General features: G+C 44.1%; 1 protein-coding gene across 2 annotated transcripts in view; it reads left to right on the forward strand.

Moving 5' to 3' along the window:
- Positions 1-18,282, forward strand: part of TEF (TEF transcription factor, PAR bZIP family member) — a 134,398-nt gene that overhangs the window by 12,889 nt on the left and 103,227 nt on the right. The window contains exon 1 of one of the 2 annotated variants that reach the window (XM_069231248.1): positions 12,085-12,234. The exons of the other annotated variant lie outside the window; for it this stretch is intronic. Coding sequence (XP_069087349.1) covers positions 12,117-12,234 — 118 coding nt within the window. The 5' untranslated portion in view covers positions 12,085-12,116. Of the gene's footprint in view, positions 1-12,084; positions 12,235-18,282 lie in introns of those variants that run through there. 2 annotated transcript variants of the gene reach the window in all.

The raw sequence follows: 18,282 nt of genomic DNA on the forward strand, positions 1-18,282 counted from the left end.
CTTTTGGTCTACATTATAATGGCCAGGTCACACAAAAATAATAACTAGCTGTGTCAGTATTGCAGCAGAATTAGATGCAGTCAGGACTGCAACATTAGTCTCACTTTATGAAAGCAGTACACGCAGAAAATGACATCCGTTGGCAGGTTATTGAGCAATTGATTCTAACCACTATGGAATGCAAGTAAGTAAAGCATTGCAAATGCCCTTAAACTCTGAAAGAACAGAATAGTGTAATTTTGTCATTATCAGCAGTTAATACACGTACACCTACACATATATCAATTAAGGTGGTTTATCAATGTTATTTATATGTTAGTGAAGCTACACATTCACCAGACACATTTATTTATACAAGACTTATTGAATCATGTACAAGAATATACTACAATTGTATTATGTTTATCATGTCAGTTGAGCATGAATATTATCCTCGGTTATTTGTATTCCTTTAATTTCATAGTTTCCCTCATATTTTACTTTTAAGTACTAACATTCTTCTGGTGAAGTTCATGTATTCCCTTAAACGCTGATTACTCCACTGTTTTTAGGTTTCATCTGTAAACGAAAGCCTCTGGTGGACCATATCAAGGCTTACAGTGGGCTTAGATCCCACCTGTTGGTTACCGTTGCTTGGTTTTCTTGTTACTCTCATATGCTTGACTCTCATTCATTGGCTTGCCTCCCTCTTGTGTTTGTCCCTCAGCTGCAGCATAGCTTCTTTAATATCCTTTGGACTGAACAACCTCTATCCTTCCAATAATAAAATTCAGGGGACTAATTATTTTTAAACTAAGCACTATGTAGTATTCCACTCTCTTGCATGCAGCTTATTTCCCAAACATCTGCTTCATATAGCATCCCATTCACCCGGTCCTCACCTGCTCCTTTGTTGCTCAACTACCCCAGGTTGTCCATGAAATAAATGTTTTCTTTTTATTTACTTTTTTTACTTAGCGTTTTTGTTTTTTAGATTTCAACAGCTGACATTTGGTGCCGGTTTGCAGGGTATTCTAAGCAGAGCTATCGGGAGCCTTTGTTGCTCCCTCGTTACCCGCGTAATCCCCTTCGCTTCAATCCCCTTCCTACCTCCACCCACTCCCTCATTGCTCCCTTACCTCTCACGTCATTTTAATAGTTTAATTTAAATTTTTGGAGTTGCGTGCAGCTGCTGTTTGCTGCTGGGATCGACTATCTGAAAAATCTTTTTTTGTGCAAATAAAATTGCATTTTTAAAACATATTTTACCGATATAAGTGGTGTCCACCATTACAGATTGGTAACTAAAAAAAGAAAATGGCGCCTCCTCATTCTTCATGCACATGCATGCATGTTTGTGCTTAGAGTGACATGGTCAGCAGCCATGCCATTACACCTTTTCTTCACCGATGCTGCATCCGGAAAAAGACTTAATAATAATAATTTTGCAAATCCAACATGTATTCATTTTAAACACGTATTTGCTTTTATTGCTGATTTAAATCCTAAACTGCCAGGCATATGTCACAGCCTAATTATCTTCTATGTAGGGACTTTAATGCCAAATTGGTGTCTAAATATAAGATACAGATACAGGGCTCAGATTGCTCCACTTCCCCATGGACTAAACCAGACAGTAGAGAGGAAGAGCTAGGTGGGTGTCTTGCTGAACATGAACTTGTTGATCTTGTGGTTCGATTTAGCACTGGTGGGACATTATTGGCCACTTTTAGAGGGCAAGGGCGGGCCTTGGTCATAGAACACATTTTTGTAACTTTGGCAACTGAATGTGAAGGGGGGGGGGGTAGCATAATGCTTTACAAGCAGTGGGACTTTCCAGTGCATAAAGCAATTTTACCTGAGGCAATAATCCCTGTCACACAGCATACCAATGATGGATTTAGGCTTGCATGGCACCTGAAAGCTCCGAAGGTGACCCTTGCCACGTTTTTGAAGCTCCTCCTAGCGTCATTTTTGCACCGTCTGTCGGACAAACGTAGGGACGCAATGGTAGCCCATTATGATACCCTTCGTTTAAGTATCAGGCAGTTTTTGTTCCAACTTATTAGAAGTGGGCAGACACAAACTTGTTGGTTTGACAAACATTGATCATTAGCTAAACGCAGGATAAGGAAGGTTCTTTCTACAACCAAAAGACTCCACTGCATTGCAGGAAGATCTTAAAATTTATAAAAGCACACCGAAGACAAGGAATAATGTTTTGAATGATAGTGACTGGGAGCTCCTAGAAAGCTCATTTCACTCAAAGCAACAAGGTATTTTGGGACTTGGTTAACAAGATCAAATAGAGGGACGCTCCATCAAATACCCTTTTGAATTGTAATGTCCCGGGCTCAGACTGGGTTAACCATTTTAGAGCCAATTACCATTAAGCGGAAAAGACAAGCCTGAGAGAATTGTTAAGGACTAAATTATTCTGTTCAATGACAGTGCATTGTACCCTTCAAGAGGTTTCCCATGTTATTAGGCAAAGAGCAAGCAGTAAAGCTCTTGGATCGGGTGGGGTCCCAGTGGACCTCAATTAGTGTAATACCAGTCTCTGGAGAACCTGTTAACAAATGTTTTTAATAATTCTCTTTGTAGCAAGATTCCAAGATCCTGTGCCCCTTCTACGGTAGTCCCTATTTTTAAGAAATGGGATTCATCCCACTTCTCATTATTATTCATTATGCATGTTGCTGAAAACTTTAATATCTTTTGTGAGCGAGTTGGAACTGGCCGCAAACTATGGGAAGTTGCATATTATGGCTTGTGGGCCAACCAAGAAACATATATCCAAATTAACGGTGAGGGGACAATCGCGAGTGGGTTTAATTATTTGTGGATCGTTTTGAACAGTGCAGGCCCTTGGCAATCGCAGATTTTCTGTTCTTATCTGAAGTTATGCAGATAGGCTGTATCATTATTTAATATACCACAGGCTGCAGGCAAGGGACCGTTTCAACTTTCTTGAATATCTATATTGCTTAGTATGTATCTATGGCCTTTTATGGCGTTGGGGCTTGGAGATACCATAATGGTACAACTTTGCAGACTGAAGAAAACCGCATTTTTAGACGGGTTAATGCATCGGCCTCATACCAGCTCCCATTTTATTATTCTCTCGGAGCTTGGACTGAAGTATATATCTGATAGAGTTAAGCGGGCCCCCTGTTACTCCGGGTTAGTGTCTGGGTTAATACTGAGGCCAGTTTGAATATAGACATCTTCCTTGATCGCTTTAAATTGGACAAGGGAGCCTTAATCCCCCGGTTGGCCTATGTCCATAAAAGTTTCCATGTATTGAGCCTATCTGGCTCCTTTCAGGTTACTGCCAGAAGGTCTAATCCTTTTGTGATCTTCTGCAGGTCCAGAACATATCCTGAAGGGGGTGCCTGGAGGTGCCACATTTATGTATTTAGTAAAAACCTTACTGCACCAATTAATTGGATTTTTAATAGCCATTAAAAATTGTTGTTCAATTATTTTTCCAGCTGGTCGCATATCCAGGACACAGTGTAAGTATTTACTATCACTAACAAGTCGTTTTCTGTGGCGCAGCCAGCCTTCTTATTGTTAGAATGTAGGGACATGTTAACATTACATTTCTACATGTTGTATGTTTAAATACCATGCACCCTGCCGTCTGGATTACAAGGAAGGTTTTTGCTTGCAGGTCAAGTTGCAGCATTTACACAGCCTCAGTCAAGCTAGACAGGGTAGGACTGAAGCCCTGTTTGCACTGCCACTGTAGTAGCTGGCACTATAGGCACTGCAGTCCACTAGTGGCACATTAACTTCCAGGCCCTGGGTGCACTTTCTACACTATATACTATGGGCATCAAATATGTCAAGTAGAAGCATGCCAATTCAAACATGTTTAAATGGGGAGCAGGTGCACTTTATTATTGGGTTAGCGGGGAAAAGTGCACAGAGGTCTAAAGCCAGCAACAAAAATTGGGACCATAACTGTAATGTACTTCACCCGTAAACAGGTCTCAATTGTGTGATCCTAGGCAAATATTTTACTTCAGAGTCGCCTTTTTCTTCATTCCTACATATGAGTGTACCTTCAAATATGTGAGCTCAGCATTTCTTCTGTACAGAAAAGTCTTTCTTTGGTTAAATGGACTAAACGTTTGCTCCATTTATAAAGAGAATCTAACCCACATATAAGGAACACATGATCGTTAACTTGCCTCTTAGTTTACTAATAGCATTGCTACCAGGCCAGGAGTGTGTCTAGGTTTATGTGTAAACACTAATTTTCATAAATCTATTACTAAAGCACGATGTGTCACACACTGCCATTTACAGAGAGAACATTTATATTAGTTGTCCAAAAACCTTCCCACTAACTTGCAGCTTTACTGATAAAAACTATATAATGTATTAACAAATCTGTGAAAAATCGGGTTTCAGAAAACATTAATTCTTTGCACATCACCAATTAAACTGTTCTGATTTGTTTTTATCATATTAAAATGTTTCATCACACAGAAGTACAAACAACAGGCTTTCACAACTACTGAAATATATTTTATAATGTTTGTACAGTTGACTTAGTTATTTAAATGTTGTTAGGAAAAAACTGACAAAACCCCAATTGGCCTCTCACTTTCGAGTCACCACTATTCCTGGCACTCCATTTGCCCACTGCTGCCTGTGCATGCACCTTACAAATAGTGGCTGTCCGATGCCAGCGAGAGCAGAGTTTTCAAATTTAGATGTGCACTGCCTGCCATCAGACACCCTCCTGTTCCAAGGCGCGGTGCTATTGGATACTTTGCCAGATTGCAGAAAGTGGTTTGTCAGAGTCTCTAGTAAAGACCAAGCGGTATTTTTTGTGACAAGCTCATGTTTTGCCTGCTGCAAAAATACAGCAAATTTGAGGGTAGCATATTTTGCTCTTTTTTTTTTTGCTGCTTAATTTGCCATCCCAGGCTGCAAAATCACAGGGGGTCTGCAAAATACCAGTTATAACATTACAATCATTGTGGCACAGGGTGCTCCAAAGTAGTTAAAACATTAAATTAAGAGATTCAATTCCATAAAATACCTAAAATTGGCAGTATAGGTACGGGTAATCTTGAGACTGGAATATATGATCAGCATCCTCACTGGAATCCCTGCAGTTTAATCACTTTGAAAACTTTCCTTCAGGCAGCTAAATGATTGATTTCAACAATAGGAAATTTTACTGCATCATGCCATGTCTTATTAAACTTGTGGTTTCCATTTCGAATCCATTGTTCCTTCAGACCTGTCTGCATCATAGTTAAAGCTCTGAAATTAAACAACACCATTATCTGAAAAAACATAAATGAATATGTTTAGTTACATAAAGCACATAAAAAGACCTTTGCAGCACCAGCAATCTCACTTCATAACAAAACTTGTTGCTGCACCCAAGGAGGCAGATAATTCATAGAATGTGTGTAAAGGGTTAGCAGTACCGGGGCAACACTTGGATCAAGAAAACACTCAGTAGTGGTCCCAGACCAATTTATTAAAATCTAAACAATTTTGTTGTTAAAATAAGGCCGCAACAATAAGAATTCAGTCATTGCAAAATTATAGTGTTTCCATTCTATGTGGCTTCTCCATTCTGCATAGACAGTCAATGAGCGTTCCTCTGTAATCCTAACAAGTGGCCCATGGAAGCTCCCTCCTATTCCAGTAACACCTCGAGACTTCTAGTTTCAAGTACACTCTTGCTTACAGACAAGCCAGTGGAGCTGGATTACAGACAGTCGCTTTGTACAGACAGGCACATTACACACCTTCTAAACTTCACAGAGCTACGCTGAGGGTATTTTTGTTTGGCTTGCATTTCCACAGTAAACAGATATTACTCTTTCCCAGGCTGGCTGAGCCAGTAAATAGTACCTCTTCCTTCTTAGTTACCAGTTCAGTCCTTAGCGATGGCAACAAAGTCCTTTTGCTTTGCAGATACAAACTTGCCGCAAGTGTAAGTTGCCTTTCTCACTCATTTTTCAGTCCCAAAAGAGCTTTTCCACGTCCAGTGCCACACCAGTTACAGTGGACCAATTGGTCTGCTTCAGAAGCCACACCAGTTATAATAGGCAAATGGTTTGTTTAAGAAGAAAGTCTTCTGTGTGCTCTGTTGTGATCCTAGGAGCTACCTGGAAATCAGCTGACACTGATACTTTTCAGCGCGCTCTGACCTCTTGTAGTCTATCTGTGGGCTTATAACCATATCCACCGCACGTCCATCACTATCACTAGTTTGTGAGCTTGCCTTTCAAAAATCTTTTGCTATCACTGGTTAATGTTTTATGTTTGTCCTTCCTTGGGGCGGTATGCTGATACGTTTAACTGTGAGCAAACTTTGTTTTCCTTTTGTGTCTCTCCTTCACACTCATGCTCATGGCGGCTGTGGCGCTTTGAATTGGCTTGCTTATGTCAACTGTTTTACTTTTCATTTTTAATTTTAGTAGCAAGAAAAGTGCAGTTAGGAATTTATAATGTTAACAGCTCTAACTGAAGCAAACGTGATGCCCATTGCATTGCAAATGCTTGGTGGTTTTCTTAACAAAAACACACACAAGGCTTGTTCAGGGTGGTGGCACTCCCACCCACAGTACAAGAGCCTCTAGTCTGTTTCTCAGTTTTGCACCACATATGTTCATGGATCTGTCATCCCTCAGATGTCCGGGTGTGTTACATCTTTTGGGAACCTCACAAATGGATGGTTGGTGGCTAACAGGCCACTTACAACCTCCCACTGCTTCCTTCTGGGCAGGAGTCCACGTCCCAGTCTGGCGGGAGTACCAGGCAGCAGAAGTACATCTGCAAATCTGTCAATTTAGTCTGAAAAACCATTAGATATAGCACTTAGGACACTTTGCTAAGTGAATGTTCAGTTTGAAACTTTCAAAAGAATGTTCAGTTTAAAACTTTCAAAAGTTTTTACTAGTAACATTAAAAAACGGGACTGCCCGTATATAGTCCATTTACATAGATTCCTTCCCATGTAAAACCAAGGATGATCTCACTCAGTTTTGATGACCCCCCTGATCTTATCCTTTCATGACAGAAGAGACTAGAACTATATTTCTCTTAGGGTCATTTGAAGCTTCAGTGTAACAGTAGACCGAGCCCCACCCATACACATTCCTCTTATCATCTTTCTGGGGTTCTTAGGAAGGTGCTGTCTGTCCCTCCTCCATATTAAGACTGTAGACCCCCTGAAATGTCTGCCAAGAAATTAAACTTTTCTCCAGCCCTATCATGCACAGAACAAGCAGTTATGTGCATGAGGCTGAGATAATAAATACAATGAGCGTATATAATTTAAAGGCAACAATGCACAAAAACACATTTTTGTTTTTTAATGCGTTGAGTCATACTACCAGCAGAATTTAGCAGAAAAAAGGGAGCGGACCTGTACAAAAAAGAGGATTTTCTATTGTATCAATATTTACCATGTAAAGTGCTCTAGCATGTCTGAGATAAAACGTTTTAAAAAACAAACAGTGGGACTGATCCTGAGTATTTGTTAAACGATGTGCTCTGTAATGTTCAAGTCTACCCAGCTGCTCCCGCTCTCTTCACCACAGGCCCACTGTCTTCATAGGCATGCTGGTAGCTGACTGAAAGTGACCCAGACATTTTTGGAGATAATGTGCTTTTAAGGGATTATTCAGGGTCACATGATCGTTTTCCAAAAAGTCACAGTTTTTCCTGTTAAAGGAGTTTGTAACTTGAGGTAGGGGTGGGTCGAGGTATTTTTTGTGAAGTAGATTTTTTTAGTGATTGCTTAAACTGGTTGAAAATTAACTATTCTAACGGATACCGGTACAATATTGCATTGCTTAGGGGCACAGCTTGATAAAAAGGAACCTTTTCTTGAAACTTTGGATTAATAGACAGTAATTACCTTTGCTTCTAGTGTATGGAATTTCTGGAATTTCGAGGGAACAGGTAAATTTCTATGAAAGATATTTAAGGGTATTTAGATGCAGAGTCTTTTTTATAGAAACATTTTGCTTCAATCGAGTCATTTTAGTGAGAAAAAGACTGGTGCGATATGATTATATTTATGTGAATTTGAGATGGACTTAGCTGCAAAATGCAGGACAGATGTGGACGCCCGACCAGATCCTGAAGGATCCCTAGTGAGGATGATAGTTTCAATGGCTCCATCCAGGACAGTTCCAGGAGCGTAGGGAACCATGGGTGACCAGAACCATAAACACTTTCTGTCTCCAAACCGGAGCTTCTACTCTGGGGATCAGAAGAAAAGGAGGGAATGCATAGCCCTGTCCCTGTATCTAGTCCTGCAGGAAGGCATCCACTGCCGTTGCTTCTGGGTCTGGTCTCCAGCTGAAGTATCTAGAAAGCTGAGCGTTCAACCTGGATGCAAAGAGGTCCACACTGCAGGGTCCACATCGACACATCAGTGCTTGGAAAAATAACTGATGCAGTTGCCAGTCACTGGAATCCTTGAGATGTCCGGAATTCCAGTCCTCCACCATGTTTTGGGACCCCAGGAGATATTCCACTGTCACTGAGATCTGTCTCTATAGGCAGCAGTGGCAAAAGTCCTTGGCCAATTCTGCCCGGACTCTGGATCTGGTGCCCCCCAGTCTGTTGATATACTGGACCGCTAAGGTATCGTCCATCCACAGGAAGACGCAACAGGAGACCTTGTCCTGGGTCAGGGAATGGATCAAGAACGAACCTGCAAGGAGCTCCAGACAGTTGATATGTAGACTCAACTCCTCTGCGCGTCTATTGCCCTCCCATGGATATATCTCCACATCGAGCTCCCCACACCCAGTTTGCTGGCATCTGTCTTTATTATCTGGTCTGGGTTAGATCTGAAGGGACCAACAGCAACGATGACTTTCTGCGTGGATCTCCTCTCATCTAGAGCTGCGTGGACCCTGCATCACAGTTGGAGGTCTGGAGTCGTCCTCTTGGTCCCCTCTGCCAGCTGTCTAACTTTGGTGGAGGTAAGCCCTTGCATTCCCATGCAGGACAGTAGCCATGTGCACTGCGCCTCTCGCAGCTACCAAGGCTTGTTGGCATCTCCTCTAAGGGATCTTCAGGCTCCATGTAGCCCCAGCACTCTTCCCTGCAACGCACCGCCCTCTGCGTGGTTTTCCTGGGGCATGGGGCCCTTCTTCAGTTGTGCTGTTTAGCCTTCTCTGCGACTCCTGGTTCCTATTCCAGTGGGTCTACTGTGGGGGCTGCCTTTTCTTCTGTGGACTCTGCCTTGTTGAGGGTCCCCCACAGGACTGGCCCTGTTGGTTGAGTCCTCCTGGACCTTGCTGGTCCCCGGCAGCTCCACTTTTACTTCTTCTCGACTTCTGCCTTTGCCAAGGCCTGTTGGGGGATTTTCCACGCCACTGACAGACAGCAATTTTTCATCTAGCGTGGGACGTCGACTGCATCCTCCAGGAACTCTTCTCCTGCTCCATGGCTGCATTGCTGACTGTCTTTGTCTACTGTCGACCAACTCCTGCAACCACAGACAGGTGGGTAGAGACTCCAGCCTCCACCGGACACTCCTGCGACTTCTGGATGTTGTCCCCTTCCTCCACAGGTGTTCCTTTTTGGGAATCCACCGCTGGTTTATTGCAGTCTTGTCTGGGTGTTGCATTATCTTCTTTTTTGTCTTTTTAGGGTGGTTTGGAGAAAATCCAGTAACTTACTCCTTTCTTCTTGGTTGCAGGGGGGCACTGTGATACTTACCTTTGGGGTTTCCTAGTTCCCCTAGCTCCCCTCTAAACATTCCACTTACCTAGGTGGCAGTCCTGCGTTCGCATTCCATTTTTAGGGTTGAGCCTGCGTCGCTAAGCGAGACGCTTTGGGAATTAAAAAGGGCTTTGAGCCCTGTCCACGTCAGTGTCTTTCATTGGCTCGTGGGCTTGCCTGTTAGAATCTGCTTGATTTCCTTAGTGGAAGGCATGCATACGTCATGCCTTTTCCGGTGGATAGCCCTCCTCGAGCGCACCGACCAAGTACAGAAAACATGCGAGGCTCGCTGTTTTCCGTCCGGCTCGTGGACTACTTTTTTCTTTATTTCCCCAGCGTGATCTCGCTTGGCAGAAGTCGAGCGCTTTACATAATATCGACCCTGTTACACAGTTAATTGCACTTTTTCCGGTTAGGTACATAAATGCACTTTTGCCGATAGGTTTCATTACGAGTGAAAAGTTGAGTTAGAGCTGATAGCGTTGTAAACTCCTAACACGAGCAAACGCGAGACCCGTTGCATTGCAAATGCTTGTTTTAGTATATGGTTTGGGCAGCCCCTAGAGTCACTATGGTCTACTGCTATTTGCACTGTTTTCTATTGGTATTTATGCATATTTCTGATTACTAGTGTGCATATATAGTATGTTACTTCCCTCCTATTGGAGGGTTGCCTCTCTAGTACTTTTTAGTAATTGTGTCACTAAAATAAAGTACCTTTATTTTTGTAACACTGAGTGTTTTCTTTCATGTGTGTAAGTGCTGTGTGACTACAGTGGTATTGCATGAGCTTTGCCTGTCTCCTAGAAAAACCTTGGCTGCTCATCCACGGCTACCTCCTAGAGAGCCTGGCTTCTAGACACTGCCTACACTACACTAATATGTTTACCTGGTATAAGGTGCAAGTACCTTAGGTACACACCACACACCAAGCCAGCTTCCTACAGATGGTAGATGTCTTCAGGGTTGAACATATCATTGTCCTCCTGATCTCCCTTCACCATAGCCTGAGGTGGTCTCAGTCGGGCACCAAGGTCTGCCTGAATCTCATCTCTTATCCGATGAGCCGTCATCGATATCAGCCCGCCCCCCCTACCCCCAAAATGGGGAGACCCCAAGTCGGGGTCAAATTCCGGGGCGACCTTGTCGCCAGGCTATCTGGGTAATGCATCCTCCTGGAAGGGAGGAAAAAACAATCCCAAGAGACTGGTCTAGATCGTTCCTCCCAATCGGGCTCCGAAAGTCCATTATGTGCCAGTAAAAGTGCGTCAGAAACTGACCACAGCGCGCCTGATGTAATCCCAAGTGCGGCATGAAAGTGTGCCACCTAGAGAACCCACGAGATACTTGGGAGAGCGCTCAGGCCATAGCCTGCCACAAACAGCTGTTAAGGAAGCCCCCCCCCCCCCCAGAAACCTAACACAGGAAAACGTTAAGGAAGCGAGGGTCTTAACTGGACCCTGCAGGCATTAATATGGACCTTCGGACAATAATGCGATTGGTTTATTGTTACCATGACTACGTTGTTGGACTCATGTGGGCTGTAGTTTATTGCAGTGTTTTTACTTGAACTTTGAACCTGCTGTTACAATAACAGTGGAAAAAGAACTGCATAACTCTCGCCCTGGTCCTTAGTACATGGAATTGTTACTTGAAGTCTGGAGGCAGTAAAAAATGTTTCTCGTGTCACTTTTGAATTACTGCTGTAGTAAACCCGAATTTGACCTTTGCACTACAGTAATAAATATGTGAGCCCGATTACTAGTACTGTTTCTCTAAATAACATGGGTCGCATTTAGTTTCACCGCTATGGAATCTATGTAATATACATAATCCCTTAATTATGAATGTATATTGTTTTCTACAGATGTACACCAAACGTTGTCGCCTGTCCTGATAATTAGTATAGTGTAATTATGTAATATATCATCTCCCTACCAAAAACCTCATAGATCCTCCAAACCCTCACCAGTTTTATGCAAATGTACATTCGCTGTGAAGTGTTATGCCTCTCCTGGTACATCATTCTTTATTCGTCTTCCACGTGGTTTGGAGCCCGTGTTTCTAGGAGTCAATGACCTCGTTTATACATTGATATCAACGACGTTTGTGCTTTGCGTCATGACGTACATCACTGTTGCCGGAAGCTTCAGGCTGTATGACCCAAATGCCACAGTTCGGGATTACAGAAGTGGTGGGTGGGCGGATTTTGTAAAAACTGAGGGGCGTGGCATGCAATCGGCCAATGTGAAAGAAGATGTCTGCATTTTAGCGAAGGACAGTGGCCGAAGGCAGGGTATGCGCAAGCGCACACAGGTGTATCGTGTTTTTGGCCGTCAGGCTGCGCGTGCGTGATGTAAATTCCCTGTCCTAGGAGAGCAGGCTGCGCCTGCGCAGTTAGTACCCTCAAGATGTCGCGATCTACCTCTGCGATGTCTGGAGCACTGAGGTCGCCACTGCTCGGCTCTATCCCGCTTGTACTCCAGAAGCTGATTGAGAACCCACCGAGGGAACTCTTGGAGGGCGACGGTGAGCGGGAGTGGTTAGAGGAGATGCTTGTTGATAGTGACTTCACTGCCGAGGAACCCACCTGTCAGTCACTGATCTCCGCTTCCTATTGATTCTGATTAAAATACTCTCACCTATTAGTTCTTTTTGTTTGCTTATAAGCGGACCTCAGCAGTATTCCTGTCGTTTTGATGAGTGTAGGAACACGAATACTATTACTGGTTCTATTTGCTATTTTTTTTTTTTACGTTTTATTTTTGTTTCTCTAAGAGGCATGAACGTCCAAAATTAATTCATTTCAGTACTTCAAGGAGATTCAATAAAAAAGCACAGTTATGAAGGAGTCCGAAATCAGTATAGACCCCATAGCATACTGTTTCGCTGGATCATAACATGTACAGATAAACAGGACGTACTGTTAACACATAATTCATCCCATATATACACATGAGAATAAGCCCATCACTTCGGTCCAGTTGGGGCTATGAGATCCGAACCTTATATTTATGATTGGTTAACCCCAAAGTCTTAAAACTATCATCGTATCTTAGTTGGCCAGTCACCCAGTTGGTCAAAGGAGGCCAGATCTTTTTACCCCGCCTCTTGGCCCGCTTCTCCATACAGTTGTATAGAGATCCTTTCTAAATTATAAGTACTGATTAGTTGACCTAGCCAACCCTGGATCGTGGAGGTGTTCTATCCTTTTCCATGCTGTGGCTATTAACAAACAAACTACTGTCATTGATATGAATACAAAGTAGGTCTGAGTCAAGTCTCTGCTGCAGCAATTGTTATAGCCGAAAAGCATCATACTAGAAGTAATGTGTATCTCTTTCCCAAACAGCTGCCTCCACAATATCTCAATACCGTCCTTTAAAGACTCTAATTTCTAACAGCTATAGAACATATGTGCCATGTCAGCTAGGCCTTAGCCACACCTAGGACACCGATCGTCCTCCCATTTACCCCATCCAAATAGCTTTGCTGGGGTTAAGTAGAGTTTAAAAACCATTTTGTAGTGCTGGGCCTGTAGATATGATGAAAGCAGAACCTTCATTCCTCGTCCTATAAACCGATGTAAATCCACGTCCCCAACCCCTAACTTCCTTGCCCATTTAGATTTGACCTTCTCAAGGTCATCTACAACTGTATTAAAAGTGCATACAGCTGTCCTATCTCACAATCTGAACGAATAATTACATCCAAAAGGGGGATTATTTTTAAAGAAAACAAGCCGGCACGTTATTTGCTCAAGAATGCCCTTGCCTGTAAATACTTGAAAAGGGAGTGTGACCGGGGTAGGTCAAAGACGACACAAATGTAATGATATGAGGTCAGATGAGTTTTATTTGTTTTATAACATCGGTCGTGACATATTAGTGGCTCCTGCTATACTGTTCCCTTCTCTGTGCGTCTTGTACTGGATTTCACGTCTCCTTCGGTGTCTCTCTCTCTTATCGGGCTCCCAGGAGGCGCATGTGGAAAAAAAGAAGATAAGGTATCGGTAAGTTCCTTTCCTTTATCCCCCTCTTCTTCTTTCTTTTCCTATTCTTTGTCTTCTCTCTGGTCTGAAATGTTTTCCTCTCCTTCTCCACTATTGCTTTTTCTGCTCTTTATCAACTGCTTGGGACTTTTCTGTCGTTTGTTGTGGGTCTCTGTGTCATCTTTCTCCTTCTATACCACTTCCTGCTGTATTGTTCTCTTTTTCCTTTTATCTTAACCTTCTTGGGTTGTTTTTTTCTCTCTTTAAACTCTCGGTTCTCTCTTGCCTTCCAACCCTATCTATCTCTTCTGTCTGCCTCCTCTGTTTTGTTGGAGTTCCTGCTTACTGTCCTGTTTTCTCATATATAATGCCCTTTGTCTTCCTTTGCTCTTCTCCTACCCTTTCTCTTCTTGGTTGCCTCCCCGCTCCTCCCTGTTTGACCTCCCCACTCCCCCTTGTCTTTCTTCCCCCGCCTCCCTCTTTACTTCCTCCCCAACCGCCCTGGTTTCCCTCAGCCAGTTCCAGGACGCACCTGAGAGTGCCACGCTTCTCCAGAAGCGTGGCTGGAAGATTCGCGGTGCGCCTCCTGCGCCGCCGTCGATGTTGTAGACTCCTCCGTGCTCCCTCCTACTGGCTTCCGCCTCCACTCTTGTTCTTGTTCCTGGTTGGTCGCGGTGTCGGTCGTCTTTCTGCCACACTCCTCCTCCCTCTGCTCCGCTTCTCTCCTTCGCCGTCCCTCTTCTCCTTCACGTCCGTCAGCTCCGGCCCCCAAAGTCTTCCCGGCGGCTTCTTTAACTCTGGAAACCCCAGGGGATTGGCTGCCTTGTCCTTCAGTTCCGGGAACAGAACTGGCAGAGACAGCACTAGTTGTGTTGACGGACAGGTCGCGCAGTGCCGGCCTGTCACAGACACTCCCCCTAGTGAGCAGCTGATAGAGGCGCTTTGAATCCAGATACCGGGACAGGTAATTGGCATTCGTCATGAGGGAGCCTGGGGAATGGAGAATCTGGAAGGAAAAAAGGTTGGAGGTAGAGAAACCTCCGGGGCACTCAAGCGTTGGTGTCTTTGTGTTGGGCCAACCAGGTCAGTGGAGCATGGTCTGTCAACAGTGTGAAAGTTCTTTCCGCCAAGTAATACGGTAGGGACTCCACTGCCCACTTGATTGCCAAACGTTCTTTTTGCAAGTTGGGGTAGTGCTGTTCCCGAGGAAGGAGCTTACAGCTAATGTAAATAATGGGATGTAAAGCCCCATCCTCTTTTTCTTGTGATAGTACGGCCCCTAGTCCCGTATCTGAGGAATCGGTTTGTACCACAAAAGGTTTGGTGAAGTCGGGACAACAAAGAATAGGTCCGGACGTCAAAATGTGTTTTAACTTCTCAAAACACTTCACCGCAACAGGAGAGAGAGGGGGTAACATGTTAGGACATGTTGTCTTCAATAAGTCCATAAGAGACCCAGCTATAGTGGAAAATTGGGGTATGAACCGCTGATCGTATCCTACGAGGCCCAGAAATGCCCGTATATCCTTTTTTGTACGGGGGTGGGGTATTTGGGTGATCGCTTGGATTTTTTCTGTCTGTGGTTTGACGTGTCCCTCTCCTATTACATAGCCCAAATATTTAATTATTGTGTGGCCTAATTTACATTTCTCCAGATTCGCTGTGAGGTTAGCTTCCCTTCGTGCCTGTAAGATGTGCCTTAGGTGTTCTATGTGTTCCTCCCAAGTAGTGCTGTAGACCACTATGTCATCCAGATATGCTGCAGCATACTGGTGATATGGCCTGAGAATTTTATCAATAAGCCTTTGAAAGGTGACAGGAGCTCCATGGAGTCCAAACGGAAGAACCGTGAAGTGATAAATGCCAGAGGGAGTAGCAATCACGTTTTTTTCCTTATCCTCTGGACGTAACGGAATCTACCAATACCCTTTCGTTAAGTCCAGGGTGGACATATAGCAGGCTTGGCCAAACCGATCCAGGAGTTCGTCTATGCGTGGCATAGGGTACGAGTCAAATTGTGATAGGGAGTTGACTCGTCTGAAATCAACACAAAATCTGGTGCTTCCATCCGGTTTTGGCACTAGCACCACTGGGGAACTCCAAGGGCTTGTAGACGGTTCTATGATACCGGCGGCTAACGTAGCTTCTACTTCTTACTCTATGACCTCCTTTTTTTTTTTTTTTTTTTTTTTTTTTTTTTTTTTTTTGCTTTAGGTATGCGGTATGGACGTTGGGATACAGTGTTTGTATTGGTATGAATACAGTGTTGTTGGACTAAGTATGTTCGTCCCAGAGTTTTTGAAAACCTGTCTCGATTGTTACAGACAAGGTTGTTCAGCTGGTTATGCTGAGATTCAGAGAGGGCAGTGTTTACTTGAGGGTCAATACTATTAATCCGTGAACTAGTTGGGAGGGGGTGGAGGGGAATGTCTTCATCAGATTATTTTGCTATGTAGAGATTGGGGTATTCGTTCATTAACTCACACCACTTCTTCAGAAGATTAATATGGTAAATTTGTTCCCGGCCGGTACCTGGGGGTATTGTGAGTCTATACGTAGTGGGATTGACTTGTTCTATCACTTCGTAGGGTCCTTGCCAACGGGCCAGTAATTTGTTTTCACAACTGGGCCACAATACCAACGCTTTTCCACCCACCCTCCGACTACGGTAGGAGCTTTTGGAGTCATATGTTTTTCTGTTTGTTTTGGGCCTTTCTTAAAGCGGTGTGAGCTGCCTCCCATACTGTATGTAGGTTTTCCCTCAATTCTCTGGTGTATGTTAAGATATCTTTGACCTCTTCCTCTATTTCCTCCCACTGTTCTGCCAACATTTCTAACAGTGTACGGGGTTGCCTCCCAAACAGCAACTCAAAAGGGCTATGTCCTGTGGGGGCCTGGACATGTGTGCGTATGGCATAGAGGGCCAATGGTAGCTTCTTTTCCCAGTCCTTGCCTGCTTCGGAAATCAGTTTTCGGAGTAATATTTTGATAGATTTATTGTACCTTTCCACTAACCGTCAGTTTGAGGATGATAGACAGAGGTTCTTATTTGTTTGACCCCTAGTGAGTGGCATATTTCGGCCATAAGTCGTGACATAAATGGCGTTCCCTGGTCTGTGAGTATTTCCTTTGGAAATCCTACGCGGGAGAAGAACTCGATCATGTCCTGCGCAATGGTTTTCGTATGCATACTGGAGATAGGTATGGCATCGGGATACCGGGTCGCATAATCAACCAGGAAAAGGAGTTACTGGCGTCCTTTCACCAACAGGGTTAGGGGTCCTACAAGGTCTAGCCCGACCCGAGAGAAAGGGGTTTCAATAATGGGGAGTGGTTGTAGAGGGGCTGGTCCATGAGGGGATGGATTTATTAGTTGACATTTAAGGGATTCAGAACATTGCTTCCTTGTATCTCCAAATATACCTGGCCAATAGAACCGCCGTAATATCGCTGCCACAGTCTTTTCTCTCCCCATATGTCCCTTACCATTGTCCCCATGCGCTAAGTGTAGGACCTGTTGTCTATGTGTTTGTGGGACTACCAGTTGAGAAGCTTTTCCCATTGTTTTGGGGGTACATCTATACAACAAGTTCTTTTTTTTTGTGAAGGTAGGACCTACCGATCGTCCGTCCGGATGTAGGGCCTGTTGCCAGGTGTATTTCATGGTGGGGTCCTCCCGTTGTGCTTGTCTAAAGTTCCCTACTGTTGTTAACACCGTGGCAGTCTGCACTGCGGGTCCTGGATTCTCTGGAGGAAGGGGTTTTCTGTATTCCCGTCGTTGTTCTCTCTTCTGGTTCCGGCTACGTTTTTTTTCTCAGGGGCCTTGCTTCTATCTCGCTCGTTCCAAAAGGCGCTTCTTCCCACCAGGTGTTGTTTATATGTTCTTGGCAGGCCTTCTCCAAAAGAGGGGTGAAGTTCACATAGTCCGTACCGAGGATAAGATCCTCGCCCAAGTTTGGGATCATTCCTACAATAATTGTTTCATCGTTCCCTCTCCAATTGAGACAGACCATGGCTACGGGATAGAGTTGTTGATCCCCAGTGGATGCACGTTATCAGAACTTGGGCTTGAGGGGTCTGTTGTTCAGGTGTCACCAACTCCTGTCGTACCACGCTTTGGCTACACCCTGAATCTACTAGAGCTTTCCTTTCTATGTCATTGAGATAGACCTTTAGAGTGTATTTGGGCCTCCTGTCACCAGACCATAATACTCGACCCTTCATCATTCCGATCTCCATGGGCTCCTCAGATTCTTTCTTTAATGGACAGTTACGGGCGATGTGTCCCCATTCGGAGCAATGGAAACACTGGGGTCCAGTTGTGGGGTGACTTGGGACCGCGGAGGTGGTAGGGGGTGTCTGATTTGTACCATGAAACGTCATGGTTCGAGGATGTGTAGATTTCACTAGTCCTGGACGTGGGGTGGTTGGTGGTTTAGAGGGAACACTGCGAAAGTCCGGAGCCCGATGATAGGCACAGGCAAGGTCTATAGCGGTGTGGTTGGTTAAACCAGGGTGTTGCCGAACCCGATTACACGTGCTAGGTGGGAGGGCTTCTAAATACCGTTTGAGGATGATAGTATCGA

Source organism: Pleurodeles waltl, chromosome 4_2, assembly GCF_031143425.1.
Source record: "Pleurodeles waltl isolate 20211129_DDA chromosome 4_2, aPleWal1.hap1.20221129, whole genome shotgun sequence".
Taxonomy (NCBI): domain Eukaryota; kingdom Metazoa; phylum Chordata; class Amphibia; order Caudata; family Salamandridae; genus Pleurodeles; species Pleurodeles waltl.